We start from the raw sequence: 19,359 nt of genomic DNA on the forward strand, positions 1-19,359 counted from the left end.
GCATTTTACTAAGGGCATGGGATATGGCAGTGCACAAGATTAGGTCCTCATGGAGTAGACAATAAATATGTAAGTGCTATAGAGAGAAGGAAATTAGAGTTGTATGTTGACAGTTAACTTTTCTTGTAACATTTTGAGGATATTGTCTCAATGTCTTCAGGATTCCATTGTTGTTATGAGAAGATTTGCTGTCAGTATTTTTTGAGTATTTTTTTTATTGGTTGAGTAGGTTTTTAAAAATACCTCTTTCTCTCTTTTTCCCACTGTTGAAGTTACGTACTTGTGGTTACGCTTAACTTTTAGTATACATATATTAGAGCTTTCTAAAAGTCTAGAGGTGATCAGTTTCTCTAGGCATGTCTTCCAAAAGAAGTAACCTTTTTCTTGTCTTCAAGAAATGGCTACATGAAAAAAATATTGTCTCTACCAATTTTATATTCTTATATCCTTAAAATATGCCAATTTTAAGGGATAGGGAGGGTTCTATACATACTGGCTTTTCTACCTTAGTCAGAAATACTGATAGTTTATCTTTTTCTAAGCTAAATATGGGTTTCTTTTCATTGACTTTCCTAGAATGAATTAAGTCCTTGAGGCTATAGACCCAAACCTTTTAAAAAAAAAAAACAAGATTTCTTTATTTCTTTTATTATGTCATTAGTTTTTCTTCTTGTATTATGCTTTTTTTTTTTTTTTGCTTTGTTTCCTTTACTTTAGTGGTTATTCTCATAATGCCACGAATTCATTTATTAGCATCTCCTTGCCCAAGATTCTCTTCACCAACACCACTTGGTGGAAAGACGGTCGTCGAGAAATCTAAGTAATACGCATCTAAAATGACACCTTATAAATTATCGATTTTATGTTTTATAGATGATGAAATTTGGGGAGAGTTACAAAGTAATAGGACAAAAGACACAGGAAGCCTTGTTGAGCTGGAACAAGTTTTGTCTTCCTTTAAGGAAACAAAGAAATCCATCCGGGGCATGGCTCTCTGGAGACAACAGCTCTCTGCAGTAGCAAAAGTTCGCTTCCTCAAGTTAAAGAATGAAAAAAAAACCTTGTTGACCATGTGAGTACCCAGGTGTTTCAGATATGTTGGGTCAGTGCTCTCGAAATAAATGCAAGGGGAAAAAACAAACACACCTCCGAGATAAAGCACAGCAATTGCATATGGTCATTTTTTTTTAACACAGAAAATAATTTCTAATTGCTTGGGTGGGTATATAACTAACCCTGGTAAAGCTTGGGCTTTTTCTTTTAATTCCACACAGAATCTGCTCTTATCAAAGGGTTGAAATCATTTTTCTGAAGCATAGAAGTTAGCACTCGGGTCCCATCCCCAGAACTTCCTTTTTGCCCACACAGCTCTGTGCCAGACTGTATCTGAGCCTGTATCCATCCTCAGGAACCTGCTTCATGGTTCACACATTTCCCTATAGCTTCGCGTCCTTCATGAAGCAATACCTCCTTGCAAAAACCCTGATCTCCAGCCAGGACTCATTCATTAAAAAATACTTGCTAGCACTTCTGCCTAACATTCTATGTTAAATATCTGTATAACACTTACCAATATAAATCAGACATGAAATTTGGCTCATGAAGGCGATTCGAAGTATACTAAAAACCATAACATAAAATTAGACAATATTGTCAACCAGAACATTCAGTATGCAAAAGATTAGGTTCCAATTTGGGCATCAGAAAAATCATCTTGTGATTTTTTGTGTGTGTGAGAAATGGAATCTGGTGTAGGAAAATGTAACAGTTAACCAGGGAGCCTGATGTGGGGCTCGATCCCAGGACCCTGAGATCATAACCTGAGCCAAAGGCAGAGGCTTAACCCTCTGAGGCACCCAGGTGCCCCTAAAAAATAATTATGATAATGTATTTCATACAGTTGAAGAGTTTGGGCATTGTGACTAGAAAGCAAGTATTAAAAATTTATTTTTTATTTGAAAAGATGATTGACATAATTAGCACAGATTGCTGGGGAGGCTCAGCCCGCTGGGCATCTAACTCCAGATTTCAGCTCAGGTCATGATCTCAAGGTCATGAGATTCAGCCCTGTGTTAGACACTGCCCTCAGAAGGGGGTCTGCTTGGGGATTGCTCTCTCTCTTCCTCTGTCCTTCCCCTCACTTTTGCTCACTCTCACACTCTCTCCAAAACAAACAAACAAACAAAATAAACAGATTGCCAATTGCACTTAATTGGGCAACAGTGCAAAAATGGCTTGGAAATAGTAGACTCTAGAGACCAAGAAAACAGTCATTGAGGACAATATTGAAAGAGGTCAGGAAGGAGATAATTAAGGTCCTAACTTAGAAAGTGGAAGAGAAAAGATTTTTAGGCACCTAATAATGATGGTATGATAGAAATTTTCAGCTACTCGGAAAAGGGACTTAAAGGAGACAGATTAGTGGAAAATGGCCCTTGGAACTTGAATTAATGAGAAAATGTTGTAATTTATACAAATTGGAAACAGGAGGGGAAACGCTTGAATGTAGTACGTCTGAGTGTTGGTGGTATGCCAGTGTGCAGTGGTCTAGAAAAAGGAAGAAATGCAAGATGGAAACAGAGGAAAGAAGTGGGAATTGGAGAGAGATTTGAGTCCTACCCAGCCAACCTCATGAGCTTGAGTGACATGTCCAAAATGGACAGGGCGGGGGAGTGGGGGAGAGCCATTAGAGAGATAGAAAGACCAAGCATAGATACAGAGGAACCATTTCATTTTGGAAAAAAGAAACAGGGGTGGGGGTGGGGAGAAACATGATTCCTATATTTTCTTAGTCTTTAGAATTTATTTCTATTTTAATATCCACTATCTACTCAAACTTAAAAATCTATAAACATTGCTATAGATGAATTTTTTTTCTTTTACATTTTCCTCCATGTAGATTATTACTTCTTGGCATCAGCTTTTGCCCTCAGCTTTTAGAGCATCTATTCTATGAGTTATATCAAAAAAGTTATTCTTGGGGACTGACTCCTGATATGTACTTCCTCTCACCGGGACAACCGCCTCAAGCTCCTCTGACCCACTTACTGGTCATCAATAAAACAGGTAAACATGAAGCAAATGTAATTTTCCAGCTTTGTTCTTCTTGAGAGATTCCCCAGACAACATAAACCATGAGGGGGCAGAAAAAAATTCTGCATGTTTTAGAACACCTATGAGGCCAAATAGGAAATTAATTTAAAAAATGAAAAATTCAAGGTTGGGGAGTTTATTTTAGAAACACATCCTACAAGGTCACTTAAATCCTGAAGTTTATTGCACCGAGCAACAAAAGGGGATTTAGTAAGATAAATCATTGAGTGATCATTGAGGTCTTTCCACAACATTTTTAAAAAGTTCTATGCATTCTTGAGGGCTGCAAAAAAATCTGTTCCAAATTTCTAAAAAAATAGAAGATTAATATCTTTAAGGATTATAATGTTAATGTTAAAATAGTATTTTTACATTAACAAAAATTATATGCAAGTGGCTAGGCTCTAGGGCAAGTCATCTTGTCCTGTCTTTGATATCAGAATTTCCTATCACAGTATCAATGCTGCCTTTCTAAGGAAATCCTTAGAAAATCTTTATTATGGTATGCTTTGGGTGACATCACTTAGTTTAGTTTAGGTGGTTTTTTTTTTTCTTATTACTTATCTGTTGTTTTACTTCCCTTGCTTCTTTTGATTTTTACCTTCATGGTAGGGTCAAGTATTGATAACTTTATACATTCTCTGAGGCAACAGAACATAGCTTTGGAAGTGGATGCCTTTGGAACCAGAAGTGGCCCAAATGAGCCATCGTACAACGGTGCTATCACCGTGTCAGGTGATGGCGAGGTATGTTGGGCTCTGATTTTGCATCTTACCAATGATGGGATACAAGGGCCATTTGAGTAATACCTAACAACGAACATAAAAGGTCAGTTTAACCCAAACAGATGGGATATCTCTCATTTGTGAGTATAAATATTTACCCATAGCCTCCATTATAACAAGATAGAATTAAATGTCATTTGATTTTATTCCTTATTAAATTATTTGCACTATTACTAACAATGAATTTAAACCTTATTATCAATTCTGTTCCATTCTAATAATGAATTTAAATCTTATTCTCAACTGGATTTTAACTCAAATGACTCTTTGATGAATCATCTAAGAATAAGTCTGATTAATATCTATTATGAACTTCAGCTCCACTACCAAAAAAAAAAGTTCTTAGTTTTTTTACAGTAGATTTTTGTATATTTCTTATGGGGAAAAAGGTTCATGTCTTGACTGCTAAACTCTACACAAATGGGTCAAATCTTTAGATAAATATTTATATTCAGCTATTTGATATTAAAAACTTTCTGTTTCCTACAACTTGCAGTTCATGAATCAACAGTGGATCCCGTAAGAGTTTGTTAGATATGCAGATTCTCAACTAGTGAATCGTTGAACACTACATCAAAAACTAATGATGGCTAATGTTGGCTAATTGAACATAGTAACAATAAAATCAATTAATCAATTAATTACAATTACATGCCAGATGTTGAAAAAAGAAAAAGAAAGAAAGAAAAGAAATGCAGACTCTCCGTTCCCACTCCAGACCTACTGAGTGACTGTACTTGAATAAAATCTGCAGATTCCTATGCTCACCAAAGTTTGAGAAGGAATGTCTTATTTAGCAATATTTAAGACTGGTGTATTTCTAATGAAAATTTACTTTCTGCTTCTCTTAAAAATTCCTTCCATGTGCTGATTCTGGCAGTCTGTAGCTGGAATTGAGAAACAGTTGCCCAGTTTAGAGCTGGACTAAACTTGCTTTAGACCTGGACTTGCCAACTTGCTCTAACGCCACGCTGCTTCACCCATGTATGTGATCTACCTAGGCCCTGTGGGGGTCTGGGGAGAGATCCCTGTGGTAGACAAATGAAAACAGATGACAAGACAGTGGGGTGTCTGGGTGGCTCAGTGGGTTAAAACTTCTGCCTTCGGCTCAGGTCATGATCCCAGGGTTCTGGGATCAAGCCCCACCTCGGGCTCTCTGCTGAGCAAGGAGCCTGTTCCCCCCTCTCTCTGCGTGTCTCTCTGCCTACTTGTGATCTCTGTCAAATAAATAAATAAAATCTTTAAAAAAAAGTGTTATATGTGTAAACCACTGTAGGTAAGTGTTGCAAAGCTTGACCATTTGCAACTTATCAGAGTTAATTTTCAGAAGTAATTTTTGTGCCCATAATAAAATTAGAAATTACTTTTGATCAAACTTGTCCTTGGTATGTTGTAAGCAGGTTAGTTTCTGGTGTGCTCAGAAAAATAGTTGTTAAAAAATGGCATTCTTAAGATCAATAAGCATTGCTTTAAGTAATTAGATTAGCTACAATCCATGTGATTTTTTTGTGATAAAAAAATAATAACTTTTATTCTTTTTATTTGGGCAAGAATTAATCACAGTATACATATGTATCTATATATCATTTATGATATATGTGTGTATATGTATATATAGAGAGAGGTAACTTTTTTACTGTATGTTTTCCCCCAGCTTTATTAAGATACAATTGACATACATCACTGTATAAGTTTAAGATGTACAGCATAATGACTTGACTTACATATACTGTGAAATGATTTTAAAATGCCATTTTAAAGGAGGTTATTTTAAAAAGATTTTTATTTATTTATTTGACAGAGAGAGAGAGATCACAAGTTGGCAGCGAGGCAGGCAGAAAGAGAGGGGGAAGCAGGCTCCCTGCTCAGCAGAGAGCCCAATGCGGGACTTGATCCCAGGATCCTGAGATCATGACATGAGCTAAAGGCAGAGGCTTAACCCACTGAGCCACCTTGGTGCTCCTTAAAGGAGATTTTTACATGCAGCATTGCTACTGCAAGCTCAGTATTTGTGAAAACCTATGCTTTCATTACAGTAGCTGCCTGCTCTCTGCTTCTAAGTATCCACACATTCTTAATTTATAAAATGCATGTATTGCATTTTGAAAGGAAGCCTATGGCCATGATACAGAGACATTGCTTCGTGGAGTTTTATGGTATTGCTGCTAAAAATCATCTGAGGCATTTCATTTTGTGACCATTTAGGCAGAAAGAGCCACCTGTCCGCTGCTATGGTCAGTCAAGAGCAAAATACTGAATTCCTTGCTGTATATCGGGAATTAATCAAGTAATATGAGTGATGGTGATATTAATCACATTCAATGCTTTAGCCTTCCAGATTTGTCAAAAATTTGAATGATTTTCTACCATATTCTTTCATTAAATTTTGTATTTGCTTCCTGAGGGCTTAGAATGCACATTTATATATTTTAGGATTACAGATTCTCAATAGCATGTAATACCAAAAGGCTGAATTGCTTTCCTGTTGTCATGGATATCATCAGCAACGGGCTACTGGGAATTTTTAATTCTTCAGAACGCATTCAGACTGATAGAAGCACATATTTCGAAGTAAGTATAATTTTTCAGAGGGGAGAGGGTTAGAGAGAATCTTAAGCAGGTTCCACGCCCAGCTTGGGGTCATGCAGGGTTCCATCCCACAACTGAGATCATGACCTGAGCCAATTCAAGAGTCAGATGCTTCTTCAAACTGGGCTTAATTTAATCTCCAGTTCCCTCTTCACCCCAAACTTGCTCTTCTAAAGATGAAAATTCCTATTTTAAGTGGATTTCTAGTTCTTACGTGACCGTAGAAAACTTCTAGACTTTCTTCTAAAATCTAGAGGAAAAATTAACTCTACCTTTAAGAATGTCACCAAATGCCTGTTTTAGGTACTTTAAACTACTTTACAATATTTATAAATGGGACATTAAACATTCCAGTAAGTGGGAAATTAAAATGTGACAATGAATCAAGTTTACTCCCTAGTGATAAAAGTTTATATGCAACACATTAACTTTGGTATTAGAGAATTTAACCTGTTTATAGTACAGACTGTCTTGTGGTCATTCTTTGCTTATGTAAATTGTGTTGCACTAAACGACCTTTTTCCCGTAGCTTTTTACTATGTACTTAACCATTTCCTTCCCTTAGACAAAGTGAAAACTCCAAGATCCCACCCAAGAAAAAAATGTTACCCCAAATTTCAGTTTCAGCATATTATAACATTAGAAACAGGATCTGTGCAACTTACCTTTTTACTTAATAGTACAAGGTTACGGTGTTGACCAAAAGAAAACACAGATTTCCCATTAAACTTTTGTTTTAATGGGTCTCAAAATTCTGTGACAGATTTTTGGTCAAGTTGTTTCCATTACAAATTACTAATTTTAAAAACTAATAACTTAAAACTGCCACACACACACACACACACACACACACACAAAATGGTCCACAAAACATTCTCCTTTCCTTCTGAAGGTTTTACAATGTAGTTATCATTAACCAGTCTTTTACTATTAAACTTAAATGGCCAATTGACACAAACAGTTCTGAGACTGTTCCTCCACCACTGATTAAGACTGGGGTGGCAGGTATTGGGGATAATATTCATTTAGCCTTCTGAGCTTTCTGGGCAGACTTGGTGACCTTGCCAGCTCCAGCTGCCTTCTTGTCCATGGCTTTGGACTGGAGGGTAGGGTAAGCTTTTTTTTAGTTTGAAGTTATTTTGGAGGTTTTTCCAAGTGTCATTTCAAAAACAGAATATTGAATGATAGTTGGAAGTAATGAACAGGATGAAAAAAGATCTTTAAAGATTACTGTGGTGATTTTATAATAGCATAGAGTAATAGATAAATTAATAGTATTTGGGTGATAACCATCTAATTTGTGGCATTAGATAGCTGGCAAATCTCAGCACTGGTGCATTTGATAAAAAAAACCTGAATCTTGACCATTTGAACTTAGTTCTCTGAGTAGGCTTTTTTCTTAATGAAAGGGAAATTCATCAGGCAACTTGGAATTAAGGCAAAAAGCAGAGGACAACCTGGTAGGCAAACAATGCTGAGTGAAATGCATGCTATAGCAGCCATAGGCACTAGGAAATGACTATAGTTGAAAAGATGGGCATTTTCTAAGTTAGGTAAAATGGTCTTTTAATGATACTACCAGGAGCACTGATAAGGCCTGTAAATAAACTAATAAAAGGTTTTGTCCGCAAAAAAAAAAAAAAAAAAAAAAAAAAAAAAGAGAGAGAGAGAGAGAGAGTCAGATGGCTTAACTGACTGTATCACCCAGGCGCACCTGAAGTCAATATGATATTATCTCACTTATCCTGAACTTTAAGTTTTCAAGAAGACACTTGAAATGCAGAAATAACTTGTGAACTTGTTCTTGAATAAGTGTTATGTTTTACACACTTGTTGTTTACATTTACGGGTTGATACACACACACACATATATATAGACACATTATCTAGCGATGATTATGTAACATTATAACCTGGATTGGATGACTTGGGCTCAGTGGAAGAGTAGACAAATAGTTGGGGAAAAAGAACTGACAGCTTCTTAGATCTGTCACCACCTGTGGCAGTAGGTAATGGGAACTCGCTGAAACAGCCAGAGTCTGAAAGGCCAGACAAGTGGCTGTCTCAACAACTTGACCTTCTATAGCCCTTGGTTCAACAATCCACAAGAAAAAAAAAAAAAACACAGATGAAAACGTCATCACAAAGTTTTCTTATGATGTAAATAAGGCAATGTGAGCACAAGGTGCAGCGGACTGAGTTAAAGATGAGCAGGACGGCACATAAGCATAGGAAACCACAGGCACTCAATAAATTGCTCTCATTATCACTATTGCTGTTTGTGTTATTTTTCTTGGGAGTACACTGGGTTTCCATTAAAGAAGGTTCAGCTTTGACTAGATCAGCAGACGGGCTGAAATTGAACTAGAAGCAGTTCTTATTTAAAATGTAGCTTACCAGGCCTGCTCATATCCGGAGTCAGAATCTTCTCAGTGGGGGGAGGGCGTGCATCTCCATCATGGCGCCATCTTGAATCTCCCTTCACCATCTTGAAGTGACACTGTAAGCATCCTCTACAGCTCCCTGGTCACTCATTGTTATTAAGAATTATTCCAGTGCTGTCCAAAACTTCAATTTCCTATCCAATTCAAACACTGCAGGCTCAGTTTGTGGCCTTACAGCAGGGTCAGTGAAGTGGGTGGGTGGGCAGTGGTGGGCTTTGCCCTTTTCCCTCTTTTCTAGTCTAACATCTTGGAGTGGAAAGAAGAGAGTGACCTTGCTCTGGACTCCCCACCTCTTTTTTTCTCCCCTGCTGGGGTTGGAAGCAGAGAGGAAAGATGGAGAGATTAAGAAAGGAAGAAATGGTGCTCTGGAGACATCCTGCTTTCTCTAGTTGTATCTGCTCCCTGTAGCTTCTATGTACATGGCCACCACAGCCTAGGTGACCAGTGTGATTGTCTTGGATAGTGTTTAGCTTTGACCTCAGTTCCTTGTGTAGATGAAGATGAACTGGATGATGCTGAGCAGAATTTCCCTTTGATTGCTATGGAGAGGTACTCACTGTCAAGCTCTCCCCTTTCCCTTGTGCATTGCTTGATGTGGCCATCACGCAGGCAGTTAACAACTTCTTCCACCCCTGCCTTAACCTCTGTGCCTCTTCATAAAGAACTGTGAAAACTATTGAGTGCTTCTTGCATGCTGTTGGGAAGCTACAGAGATTTGGGGTGAGGTGGGGGCTGTCCCACATTCTTCATAGCACCAATTCACCTATTTGAATGACATAGTTAAGATTAAGCACAAAAGAACTGTGTGTGCAATTGCCAGCAGCTCACGTGTTCTGCATGATTTCAGGAGCACGTGTCTTATGAGCATGGGTACCTGAGTAACTCCTTCTTCTGGATCCCGGTGGCAGCCTGTTTCACTCCATACATTGCAATGAGCAGCATTGGTGACTATAAAGTAAGGAGATTTAACAAAGTCCTTGCATGTTCTTATTACTCAGAGACCCCTTCTCCGCTCTATGACTGTATATGTATATGGAAGGGGGGGAACACTCCAAATTTACATGGTTGAAACAATGCTATTTATTTATTTATTTATTATTTATTTATTCAAATTTTTTATTTCTTTTGAGTGTAACAGTATTCATTGTTTTTGCACCACACCCAGTGCTCCGTGCAATCCGTGCCCTCTCCAATACCCACCACCTGGTTCCCCCAAACTCCCACCCCCTGCCCCTTCAAAACCCTCAGATTGTTTTTCAGAGTCCATAGTCTCTCATGGTTCACCTCCCCTTCCAATTTCCCCCAACTCCCTTCTCCTCTCTAAGACCCCTTGTCCTCCATAATATTTGTTATTCTCCACAAATAAGTGAAACCATATGATAATTGACTCTCTCTGTTTGACATATTTTACTCAGCATAATCTCTTCCAGTCCCGTCCATGTTGCTCAAAAGTTGGGTATTTATCCTTTCTGGTGGAGGCATAATACTCCATAGTGTATATGGACCACATCTTCCTTATCCATTCGTCCGTTGAAGGGCATCTTCAAGATTTTATTTATTTATTTGAAAGACAGAGATCACAAGTAGGCAGAGAGGCAGGCAGAGAGAGAGGAGGAAGCAGGCTCCCTGCAGAGCAGAGAGCCTGATGCTGGGCTCTATCCCAGGACCCCAGGATCATGACCTGAGCTGAAGGCAGAGGCTTAAACCCACTGAGCCACCCAGGCAACCCTCATCCCACATTTTAATAAAAGGTTGGCAAATATGAAGAAAATGCTATTCTTCTTAAACAGCAGTGAGACCTCGGGAAGGACAGCGGAGGAGGTATCATCAGCTAACAGGGAATGGCAGCTTTTATCTGGTTTATCGCTGAGATTTTGATTGGTAGCCATGACCCTCTGACATTATCACAATGCCTCTCTTGGCGATGGTTTTCACTTCGAGGTGGTGGTGGAGTTAACCCTCAGTGAAACAGTCCTAACCAATTCATCCCAGAATTTTGGCTTCTTGTTGAAAAAGACAGCCCCTTTCAAGATGCATTTTAGCTTCATTCAATTGGAACATATTTGTACTAAATTTTTAAAAAAATATTTATCTAAAATCCAAATATAATTGGCAACTCCATGATATTAATACCTTTTTCTCCTTAGCCTCCATGGCCCACTAATGATGAAGTCATGGAATTTGTTTCTGAAATCTATCTAAAATCTTCCTACATTCCCCCATCTCTCCTACAACACCCTGGTCAGAGCCACCATCATCTCTCTCCTGGACGAGCACATCAGCCTCCTTACATGCTTACTATGGCTCCTCATTAGTCTTCTCCTTACCCATTCTCCATCCAGTGAGACAGAACAAGTACTTAAGCACACACATCTGACCATGTTGATGACTCATCTAAGTCTCTCCATTGGTTTCTTGGCAAACCAAGCAGCTAGAATGAAATCTTTTCTGTAGCCTGAAAAACAGTGCATGAACTAGACCCAGATGTCTCTCTCCACTTTGATATGATGCCACTATCACCTCAATAACTATGCCCAACCAATTGGGTTCTTTCCAGTTTATTGAGAGGGCCAACTGTACCCACTACAGTTCTTCTCTCCTATGCTCTCTGCCTGCTGTGTTCCCTGTCACCTGTGCAACTCCTACTCACCATTAGACCCTCACTCAGGCCCCCTTCTCTGAAAGACCCCCTAATTACAATTCACCTCTCCTATGACCCTTATCTTAACACTTATACTTTTACTTCTTAAATTTTAGTTTTCACAATTTTAATTATGTAGCTATCACTACACCTATTTGCATATCACCTTTATCTCTTTTGGCCACTGCAACTTGACCTCCACCAGAGCCCCATGACCAACACAAAGCACATGGTGTGCTCAGGAAACATATATTGAACATATTAATGAAGAGAAAAAGTCCAGCTCTCTAACGCATCCTAGCTATCATTCTCTTTCCTGATTTTTTTCCAGGTACACTTCCTTTTCCAGAATATTTATCTCCATTCTAACTTTTTCCCTAAAGAATGTCTTTATATAGACTCAGTTTATGATTTGAAATTTTCATTGCTTTTGTGCTTCTGTTAAAGTTCAAGTAATATTTTAAGCCTTGTGTTAAGACAATCACTGCAACATATAACTTAGAGCGGGTCACAATATCAAAATCTACTTACTAGTTTTTATACATAATAATGAAAAATGTGCTTTACTTCAAGACAATAAGTGTCTTATTTTTATCTTATTAGTTTTAACAGACATCTTATGCCAACCTAAAAAGATAGTAATAAAATTGACTTGTTAGAAGATCATTTCTTAGACCTAAAATAAAATGCCAATTATAAGAGGACTGTTTATACCCAGCACAAATTTGAAGAATCTTACAGGGAATTTGTAGACCGACATCTCTGGAATCTTTGTACAATTTACAAGTCTCTATTAATGTCCAAAGGAAGAGTAGCTTTGCAAAGAAAAGAACAGGCATCTTAATGAGGCAATGTCCAGTCATTCCGTGACAGAATGTGGGCTGGTTTTGTTGGTGCATTTCTCCTTTGGACAATGAGGTCACCATGCAATTTGGAGCACCATTGATCTTATGGAAAGGAGGAGTGTGGCCAGTAACAGTGTCATTTACTGTATCAATATAATACATGAAAGGGACACACACACAAAAATGAATGATTATGTGACCACATATTTGAAGTTTCTCAAGCCTCAGCTACTCAGCACTTTTGATGATTCTTCCTTTTCTTTACCAGAGAAAAGCTTACTCCCAGCTATGGATTTCAGGCCTCTACCCTTCTGCTTACTGGTTTGGCCAGGCGCTGGTGGATATTCCCCTCTACTTCTTGATCCTACTTCTGATGCAAATAATGGATTACGTTTTTAGCCCAGATGAGATTATATATATAATTCAAAACCTGTTAGTTCAGGTAAGTGGCAAAAATTATGAGATAGTTTTATTAGACTATATTTCATGAATGCAATGACATTATTTTTTTTTAAGGCTTTATTTATTTATTAGACAGACAGAGATCACAAGTAGACAGAGAGGCAGGCAGAAAGAGAGAGGGGGGAAGCAGGTTCCCTGCTGAGGGAGAGCCTGATGCGGGGCTCAATCCCAGAACCCTGGGATGACGACCTGAGCTAAAGGCAGAGGCTTTAACCCACTGAGCCACCAAGGCACTCCTGCAATGACATTATTAATCTTAAACTAAAGAATTTCAAATTACCTTTGCTATAGCATAGTTTGGAAAGTTGAGGTTTCAGTATGAATGCTTTCCTAGGTTTGGTTTTACCTTATCCAACCTTAATATTTCTATTTTCAGATCTTGTGTAGTATTGGATATGCCTCATCTCTGGTTTTCTTGACATACGTGATTTCATTCATTTTTCGCAATAGGAGAAAAAATAGTGGTATTTGGTCATTTTTCTTCTTCATTGTAAGTATGCACATAGTACATATTATTTGATTTTTAAATCATTTTTAAATAATTTTAAGAATATGTATTTTAAAGGCACAATCCACAAGAAGGACAGTGTCAAACTAAAAAGCTTCTGCAGAGCAAAGCAATCAATAAAATGACAGGGAAGCCTATGAAATGGTGAAAATATTTATAAACCATGTATCTGGTAAAGGATTAGTATCTAAAATATGTAAGGAAATTGTATAACTCAATAGCATAATAATAATAATAATAATAATAGTAACAGGTAGGTGAAAACAAGCTCAATGACTCATCATCAGGGAAATGCAGATCAAAACCCCAATGAGATATCACCTCACACCTGTTAGGCTATCAAGAAAAACACAAAAGATAAGAAATGCTCTCAAGGATGTGGAGAAGAGGGAATACTTTACACTGTTACTGGGATTGTAAAGTGGTGCAACCCACTATGCAAAAAATATGGAGGTTCCTCAAAAATTAAAAAAATAGAATTACTGTATGATCCAGGTATGTACCTCTGGGTATCTATCTGAAGGAAATGAAATCATTATCTCTTAGAGATGTGTGCTCCCCATGTTTATTGGAAACAACCTAATTGTCCACTGACCGATGAATAGATAAAATGTAGTATATACATACAATGGAGTATTATCCAGCCATAAAAAGAAGGAACTGCTGCCCCTTGTAGGATTAACCTTGAGGAGATTAGGCTAAGTGAAATAAATCAGACAGAAAAAGACAAATACTGTGTGATCTCATGTACATGTGGAATCTAAAACACCATCCTTATCAAAACAGAAAGGAATGCTGATTACCAGGGGCTGTGGGTGAGGGAAATGGGGAGATGTTGGTCAATGGGTATAAACTTTAAGTTATTAGACGAAGAAGTTGTTGGGATCTAATGTACAGCGTGATGATGATAGTTAACAATACTGTATTATACACTTGCAAGTTGCTAAGAGAGTAGATCTTAAGTGTTCTCATTGTTACAACAACAAAAAAGGTAACTATGTAAGGATAGGGGTGTGTTAACTAACCTTATTTTGGTAATTGTTTCACAGTGTATATGTGTATCAAATGATCACATTGTACATTTTAAACTTATGCAATGGAATATGTCAATTATATCTCAAAAAGCAGGGTGGGGGGAAGGAGAATCATTTAAGGATTAAACTAATTGGAGGGGGAGACAAACCATGAGAGACTTTGGACTCTGAGAAACAAACTGAGGGTTTGGGAGGGGAGTGGGGTGGGGGGGGGGGGTTGGGTAAACCTGGTTGTGGGTATTAAGGAGCGCATGTATTGCATGGAGCACTGGGTGTGGTGCATGAACAATGAATGATGGAACACTGAAAAAAAATTAAATTAAATAATAAAAATAATTTAAGAAAATTTAAAATGCTATAAAACCAATGGTAGAGAACACTGAATTCTGTTAAACATGCATACAGTTGAATAACTTTGGGAATCATAAATATATATAAAAATATATATTTACATATAATATATAAATATTTATATATACTTAAGATATATATATATATATATATAATTCACAAAGTGTAATATTTCCTTTTATAAAGTGAACATAACTTTAGTACAAATCCTAAGAAAGAGAGAGTAAAAAAAAATCATTGATAAATTAATTTGGAAAATCAAAGACAGTTCTCTAAATAAAAAGATGACAAAGCAGAAGTAAATTAAAAGAAGACTAGTTCAGTGTGATTTATTTCAGATTACAATGATGATCCACTATTAGGAGCTATCAAACTAACAGAGGAAAACTCCATCAGTTAAGAAAACACCATACCATTCCTTTAAAAATGTCCAGTAAAAAGTATAATCATAGGAAGTACAAATTACTAAAAACCAATGACAAATATTATAGGACATAGTAAACTTATGCAGCTATTCATCTAATATCAGCAATAAAACAAGGACACCTACAGTAATTAATTAAAGCACCCAATGTGCGTGAGGAGGTTTAACACACACACCCATCCCTGTTTGTAAGAGCATAGACTGTCACTATCTTTTTGAAAAATAATCTGTTAGTAACTGTTGACAATGTGAATCCACATAAATCTTAACCTGCATTTACACTTCTCAGAATCTTTCCTAAAAGACTAAGAATGTTGGAGCAACTGGGAGGCACAGTCAGTGAGGCACCAGACTCTAGGTTTCAGCTCAGGTCATGACCTCAGGGCTATGAGATCGAGCCCTGTGTCTGACTCTATGCTCCGTGCGGAGTCTGCTTGAGGATTCTCTCTCTCTCTCTCCCTCTGCCCCTTCCACTTGTGCTCACACTCTGTCACACTCTCTCTAAAACAAAATAAATAAATCTTTAAAAAATAAAGATAAAGAGTGCCAATAGATAAGGATTTAGGTAGACCATTATTTATAGGAGCAGGGAAATTGGAACAACATGGTTGCTGAAGGCAAAATTGTTGAATTCTTGCACATCCCTTTAAAGAAATACTATGCAGCTGTGAAAATGAATACTGATATGTTTAAATCCAAACAGATGTCTGTGATCTCCTGTGAAATGAAACAAAAGGAAAAGACTAAGCAATGTGTGAAAAAGATTCCTCTTGTCAGATCTGAATTTCAGCAAGAACTCCAAATGATTTGCAAGCACTTTGAATTTGAGAGCCCTGTTGTGTCTTAAAAATATCATAATCAGTCAAATACAGAATTCTGACACAATCTTGTGCTGCAAAGAAAAAAAAAATGGTGGTAATACTGCCTTGTGAGGGAAAGCTGAAAATAAGAACAATTACAAGATGAATTCCCATCCTCTTGGAAAACATCCTAAAATTCAGATTTTTTTACACATTCATGAAATTAAGCTGCATTTTTTTTTCTTTTAGATCACCATCTTCACAATAGTTGCTACAGATATAAATGAATATGAATTTCTAGGGTTATTTCTCTGCACTATATTAATACCACCTTTCTCACTGATTGGTTCGCTGTTCATTTTCTCTGAGGTAAGTAATTTCATGCCTATCCTTGGGTCATGAAGTGTGCGGCCACTGGAGATAGCCTAGAATACTGTAAAAATGCTGGTGGAGTCCTTATCTACAAATTTCGAAATCTCTGTCTTTGGAAAGATCGTTCTTTTACCAAAAGCAGGAGTCACGTTATTTAATAAGAAGCTCTGCCTTGGTTCATGAAGGTCAAAGGCATCTTTGCAGTGGTGGAATTTTATAGTTCTCATGATAACCCTCTCTCTTGGGAACAAATGACCCTACTGGGAGGCTAATGAGCTGTGCTTTTTCTGTTCATTTTGGACATACTGGTTTTAAGTTTCTTAATGGGCATACAGTGGAGAATGCCAAGTAGCCAGCAGGATGTATGAATCTGAAATCCTGCTTGTGGTTGCTCGACATGCATCAGCACATAAACGATATCGAAAACCATGGCACTAGATAATATAACCTACAGAACAAATATAGTTAGAATAAAAAGTGGGCCGAAGATTTGGCCTTGACTCCAAACTTTAAAGATTGGTCAAAAGAGTCAGCAAGTCAGGTTGAGGAGAAGACCATGAGGTAGGAGAAAAAGTGAAGAATGGTTGTGCACCAGAATCTCTTCTCAGAAACTCTCCTTAAACACTTAGAGTGTCTGTCTGGGCAGATATGTTCCAGGTGGCAATAAAGAATATTTTAGGCAGAAGAGAGTGATTCAACCGTCAAACAAGAGGTCTAGAAAGTTGATGACTGGGAAGAGACCACTGGATGGAGACCACATGGAAGTCATTGGTGATATTAACCAGATAGAATTCAAGGGAAGGGTGAACACCAAATCTAACTAGAGTGAGCTTAGTAGATACTGTGAGATGAGAAGGTAATGCAAGGGTAGAGACACCTATTTCTAGTTTTGCTGAAAAGAATAACAGAGATGGGAAAGTAGATGAATGACAAGAATACTTTTCTGTTTAAGAAGGGAGATAACATGCTTATAAGAGAGAAATTTCTGATGAAAAGAGAGACATGAACTACCTAAGAAGTCTGACTCCTTGAATAGCTGAGGGAAAAAAAAAAAATATATATATATATATATATATATATATATATATATATATATATGTGGTATAGTGCCCAAGCAGAGAGGTTGCTTTCCATCATAGCAGAAGCATTCTATCTCTTTATCAAAACCATAGCCAGAGGCAAATAGTTTAGTGGCTTGGATGGTAATAAGATGCATGATTTCTCTTCTGAGTGATCCTCCTTTCTTATGGAAAGAGATGACGTTTTTAACTTAGAGTGAGGTGAACAGGGGTGTTGGGATGTTGAGGATAGAGGAAAGGATGTGAACAATTATTTCAGAAAGTAGGTCAGAAGAATTGACCGGCAGTGCTAAAAGTCCTAATTTCCAAGTGCAGTCAGCAAAGCTGATAGTTTTTCTTATCATAGTCTCCTTCCCAGATACCGTTCAGGGCAGGTGGAGTTACATTCAATCAGGGTTAGTGTTTTGCCAAGGGAGTCTGACAAAGAAAAGGATAAGGGAGCAGTGGTTCCATATAAGGAGGGATTGTAGCAACAGACCATGGATTCTTAGCAGAATGATGAAGTTAAGGAAATGAGGGGGTTTATGGACAGTGAGACAGTGGTGGGGTTGGTGGATTGGAGGGTCACCAACTCCAAATTATGGAGTAAGGAGAGTAGAGTGACAAAGCTGAAAAAATAAAATATGGTAGCTAGGGCAAAGATCAGGGGGCTTAAAGTTGATTTTGGGTGTAGTACAGTGTTCGGAAGCAGGTGACCAAGTCACGAAGGAGAATAAGATCGTTTGAAGTAATACCAGGGTCCTGGCAAACCACTCAAGGAGAACTACACAATCATCTTTTCTAGATGGCTATGATAGAGACGGATGGCTTTGACAGAGCTTTACTAAGTCAGCTCACCGTTGCTCAGAAAAAAGTCCTGGGAAATGAAGTTCAAGAAGCAAAATTGGCTCTTTAGTCTTTATTTACTAAGAAGTCGGGGGACGTTTCAAAATGTATCGTGAATCTGATGAGAATCATGCATTTCCATGTTGTGCGTGGATATTATGTGTATTATGCATGTGTGTGTAAATCTAATGAAAACCATGCAGAACTGTAGGTGAAGAGCTTTGTCTGTAGCATGAGTGATTGCCATGGTTATTCTTAAGAGTGGATGGGGCAAGGGACGAGCTATGTAATGGTTCTTAGGGAAGGAGCACAGATTTAGGAAGAAAGGCAGGTAAAAGTTAGAGGAAAGGGTTTGTCTTAAAATAAATCTTGCCTATGGCTTCAATGGATCCTTCCAGCACCACCCAGGGTTTTTCCTAGCAAGGCAAATCCTGCCAACTCCCAGTGCTCGAAGAGCTTCTGAGCCTCGAGTCCAGTGCAGGGGAAGAGGTCACTGAGTGACCCTGCAAGCCGAGAAGACACATAACGAGGTTGGAAGTAGACTTTTACCTGACAGATGAGAGAGAACACTGGCAAGGTCATTTAAAGGACATTAGTGCGTCTAATGTGAGATGAGATTCGAGAACAGATAAAGGTTCATCTCAACTTACCTTTCCTCATTTTACAGATTTCTCCTGACTCCGTGGATTACTTAGGGGCTTCAGAACATCAAATCGTGTTCCTGGCATTGCTAATAGTAAGAATACATTTCCATTTAGATGTTCTTGTATGAGGGGGACACATTTGTTTGCTTAGCATTAAGTTAAAAAGTTTAACTTTGGCACTTGAAAACACAGTATTTTAGGCATCTAAAGCAACACACACACACATACACACTTTAAAATTTGGACCGTTATTTTTATAACAATCATTTGACATGGAGTTTAGAGCCCAAACTCTCAATGGTGTGATTAGTCCTGGTACCAACTTACTCCTGTCTTGTCTGTTGTGGCTTCTCTGAAGAGCTAGCTCTGAGAGTTTCACTGGACATTAAAAGATTGTCTTTCAGATTTGCCAAAATGTTATCAGATCTTTCTTTGTACAGATCAACTCTTTATATACAGTCAA

At 37.8% G+C, this 19,359-nt stretch overlaps 1 protein-coding gene across 8 annotated transcripts in view; it reads left to right on the forward strand.

Moving 5' to 3' along the window:
• Nucleotides 1-19,359, forward strand: part of ABCA9 (ATP binding cassette subfamily A member 9) — a 79,054-nt gene that overhangs the window by 45,561 nt on the left and 14,134 nt on the right. For all 8 annotated transcript variants that reach the window (XR_009347865.1, XR_009347866.1, XR_009347867.1 and 5 more), the window contains 9 exons: nt 874-1,072; nt 2,900-3,066; nt 3,706-3,839; nt 6,312-6,449; nt 9,759-9,866; nt 12,666-12,839; nt 13,236-13,349; nt 16,226-16,345; nt 18,920-18,988. Coding sequence is in view for 4 of the 8 variants with exons in the window: in XM_059147857.1 (XP_059003840.1) it covers nt 874-1,072; nt 2,900-3,066; nt 3,706-3,839; nt 6,312-6,449; nt 9,759-9,866; nt 12,666-12,839; nt 13,236-13,349; nt 16,226-16,345; nt 18,920-18,988 (1,223 nt within the window). In the remaining 4 variants the exon portion in view is untranslated. The remainder of the gene's footprint in view (nt 1-873; nt 1,073-2,899; nt 3,067-3,705; nt 3,840-6,311; nt 6,450-9,758; nt 9,867-12,665; nt 12,840-13,235; nt 13,350-16,225; nt 16,346-18,919; nt 18,989-19,359) is intronic.

The sequence above is a fragment of the Mustela lutreola genome, chromosome 15 (genome assembly GCF_030435805.1).
Source record: "Mustela lutreola isolate mMusLut2 chromosome 15, mMusLut2.pri, whole genome shotgun sequence".
Lineage (NCBI taxonomy): Eukaryota > Metazoa > Chordata > Mammalia > Carnivora > Mustelidae > Mustela > Mustela lutreola.